Source organism: Haplochromis burtoni, unplaced genomic scaffold, assembly GCF_018398535.1.
Source record: "Haplochromis burtoni strain Fernald_Lab_line unplaced genomic scaffold, NCSU_Asbu1 Contig_592, whole genome shotgun sequence".
NCBI classification, from domain to species: domain Eukaryota; kingdom Metazoa; phylum Chordata; class Actinopteri; order Cichliformes; family Cichlidae; genus Haplochromis; species Haplochromis burtoni.
This window is the reverse complement of record NW_024582953.1, coordinates 12,409-15,813: the sequence shown is the minus strand read 5'-3', so window position 1 is coordinate 15,813 and position 3,405 is coordinate 12,409. Positions and strand designations below refer to the sequence as shown.

The window sequence follows — 3,405 nt, the reverse complement described above, 5'->3', positions numbered from 1 at the left end:
AACTCTACTTTTGCAAGAAGACTATTAACACCAAAACATTTAACACTTTTGAATTTGCTGTGTACATGTATAGTAAACAACAACCTTTACCTGTTGTTGGTTTGCACCAGTTGTTTGTCTTCAGACAGTTTTTTCTGTGCTGCTTGTCCAGAATCCATCATGGGCGACTTAGTTTTATCTCCCTCATCTCTTTTCTGTTGCTGCACATCTTTAGGTAAAGACGTGATGAACACACACAGACACACACACACATGTCAAAATGTTATTTTTAGAATTTCTCTGAATTTTCTGAATTTCCCTGAAACGCATATTCAGTTCAGTTCATTTTTATTTCAAAGATTTCAAACATGTGCCTTCACAATCATTACAAAATATCATTCCATTATTTGTTTGAAAAGGAGTAGGCTGAAGAATTTACTTATTTGTCCCTACCCCCTCAAGTTTGACCTCTCATTCATTTAATTTTTTTTTTCTTGGCATGTGAAATGTTGTCAGTGAAAACTGTCACGGCCCTTGGTCTGTGACACAGTGTTTTGAATTGTGTACTATTATTGATCTTTGATTTCTTCATAAATGTTCACTGCTGGTCTCTTGGTTCAAATTTTCAGTATTTCTAGCTCCTAGTTCCTTATCATTGTTAGGGTCCCTGGGTCATTGACCCAGTGTTTTGTGTTTTTGGTTCTTTGATTTTGTTATTTTATTATATTCTAGCTTTGCTTTATGGGTTTTAGGATTATTCTTAGTTTAGGTTCTCTGGGTGGGGTTTGGTTAGAGTTTTAGTGTTCTGGTTTTCTGTCTGTGTTCCATAGTTGCTGTCTCCCCACATCCAGTCAGTGTCTGTGTCTGCCCTGGTCCCACGTCTCTGTTCCCTTTGTTATAGTGCCTGCCTGTGAGTCTGTGTTATGTTTCCTGTTTTACTTTGAAAGTCCATGTCTGATGTTAATGTGTCTGGTTTTGCTTCCCCTTGTCTCGTTAGGCCTGATTTGCCCCATCTGTGTTTCCCTCCTGTTACCCATTCCCTGATTGCTCCCTCTGTGTATTTAAGCCCTGTGTTTCTTTGTGTCTGTGTTGCGATCTACCTTTATCTTGCTGTGTGTTTTGTCTGTGTAGGTGTATTTTGTATTCTTAGTTTTGTTGCCCCTTTGAGTTCAGCATTAAAGCTGTTTTGAGTTACTTTCTGTCTCTGGAGTCTGCACTTTGGGTCGTTCTCCTGCCTTCACACAGCTGTCACATATAAATCATTCTTGATTTCTTGTCTTTAGGTTTTGTTAATGTGCCTCCCCTGTATTCTGTGTTATATCTCCTCCGTGCTTTCCTGTCCCACACGTCTCTATGTTCTGTGTCCTCTTTGCGTCTGTGTTTTTGTGTTTCCTGTTTTACTTCGAAAGTCCTTATTATGTCAGTTTATTCTGTTTTGCTTCCTCCCTGTCTCGTCACATCTATTATGTTTCCCCTGTTTCTGATTCTTGTATTTAAGCCCTATGTCTCAGGGTCGAAAATACATAAATATTTATTACAAAATAACACCATATGAAATGATACTGTTTCCACGGTTTTATTGGGATTTCTGTTTCTGAACCTCTCAGAACTTCTCCACATCAGGGCTGTAAGAAGTCATTTTAATATTCATGCAGGACTGCAGCGTGTCATCAGTCAGGAAAAAGCACTGTTTGGACTTCATGTAGGTCATGTTGAGAAAACCTGCTGGCATAGCTATGTGGATCCAACGATGGACAGGACTCCAAAATATGGAAAAATATGGAAAGAATGGGTATGATATGATCCACAAGCGTAAACTAAGATTTACAAAGTGATTTGTGTGTAACTTTTAAGGACCCACATTCCACACACAAATGTGACCACATGTAAAACTATTTTACAAGTGTGTGCATCCAAACCTGAATAATTACTGATCATTTACAAACAACCGATGAAGTTCATCTTCACGAATCTAATCATTTTGATTTTCAAAATTTTTCTGTGTGTACAAATGTCTAAAACTACACGTAACTCTCTTGCTCTCTCGCAAAATCTTAAATACCTGTGAAGGAATCACCTGATATGCACAGATCATGTCACATGCCTAAGTTCCAGTGTGAAACAAATGTGTACAAGTCTTTGCTTCTGGATCATATTGTATGCATATCTCCATATCAAAAACAGACTTTTTATGTTCCTATAAGTGTCTGGAATGGAAGATTTATCCCAGATCCATGGCTCTGGACCGTAGTACAGAGACCTCTGGCTGATAATTGATGTTCTGATTTTGACTCGTAGCTGCAAACTAGCTTTCTGGTCTGGGTCAACTTATAGCAAAGTGCAGAGATAGAGAGGCTGTAGAACTTTATTATTCTGGAGCAAGGGAGTAGATTTGGTTTTGGCATTGGTGGGGACGGATGATTCAACCAGACTGTATTTGAAGCACATGTGTGACTGCATGTACAGTATGTGGAATGTCTCACTGTTATTTATCAGGTGACAGAGAGCAGCTCTGCCATGTTGTAGCTCAGACAGAGGTCACAGGTGACTGACTGATGATTTGGTGCTGTAGATTAACTAGTATTTATTATCATGACAATTGTCAGGCTGCTGATGTAAATTGATTCATTAGTGTATATTTGACAAAGAATCTGAATTGACACGTCTCACTTTTTATATGGCACGAATCCATGTGTTATTTTATCAGGTGGCAATATGTCCTAGTGCAGTCAGAGGGGAGGAGCCAGGGCCAAAGGTGAGGCACATCAAGCACAGAATAATAATTTTAATCTGAGGATAAAATGCAGGTACTGAGGCTGAAAGAAGCTTCAGTGCTCTCAGAAGACTAAAAAGATGGCTAAGGTCAACAATGACTCAAATGAGATTAAACAATGCTGCTGTGTGTCCACCAGGAGAGACTGGACAGTATAGATGTAAAACCAATATGCGCAGCAGTTTATCTCAGTTAACGAGAGGAGAAGGCATGTGTTTGGCTCCTTCACATAGTAGGACATTGAGTTGTTGTGTGGGACACCAGTAGTCCATGTCTGTTGCTGTAACAGTAGAATAAAAAATACAAAATAACACATAGCTCATGATTTACGGGCAATAGTGCCTAAAATGTTGCATAATTTTGCTGAGAGATCTTTTACTTTGTGAGTAATCTTAGATGAGTAGTTTTATGGACAAAACACCAGAGTCATTTAGTGCTCCCTTAGTGCTAATGTGTCAGAGATGTTGGTGTAATATAACTGAAGTAATGTTGTTAAGTCCTTAAAGTCATATTCTTTTATTGTCATGACTTCTGAGTTTTTATTTTTGTATGATACCTGATTTATATGGATTATGGCTGAAGTAAACTAAAATCTAAAATACTTAGTCATTTGTTTAATAGTAATTTAACATTATATAATTCACATATAAATG

At 38.1% G+C, this 3,405-nt stretch overlaps 1 protein-coding gene across 4 annotated transcripts in view; it reads right to left on the bottom strand.

The window, feature by feature from the left end:
• LOC102300195 (GTPase IMAP family member 8) overlaps positions 1 to 3,405 on the bottom strand; it is an 18,184-nt gene that overhangs the window by 4,752 nt on the left and 10,027 nt on the right. For all 4 annotated transcript variants that reach the window (XM_005948600.3, XM_005948599.3, XM_042214600.1 and 1 more), the window contains one exon: positions 91 to 208. In XM_005948600.3, the coding sequence (XP_005948662.1) occupies positions 91 to 208 (118 nt within the window). The remainder of the gene's footprint in view (positions 1 to 90; positions 209 to 3,405) is intronic.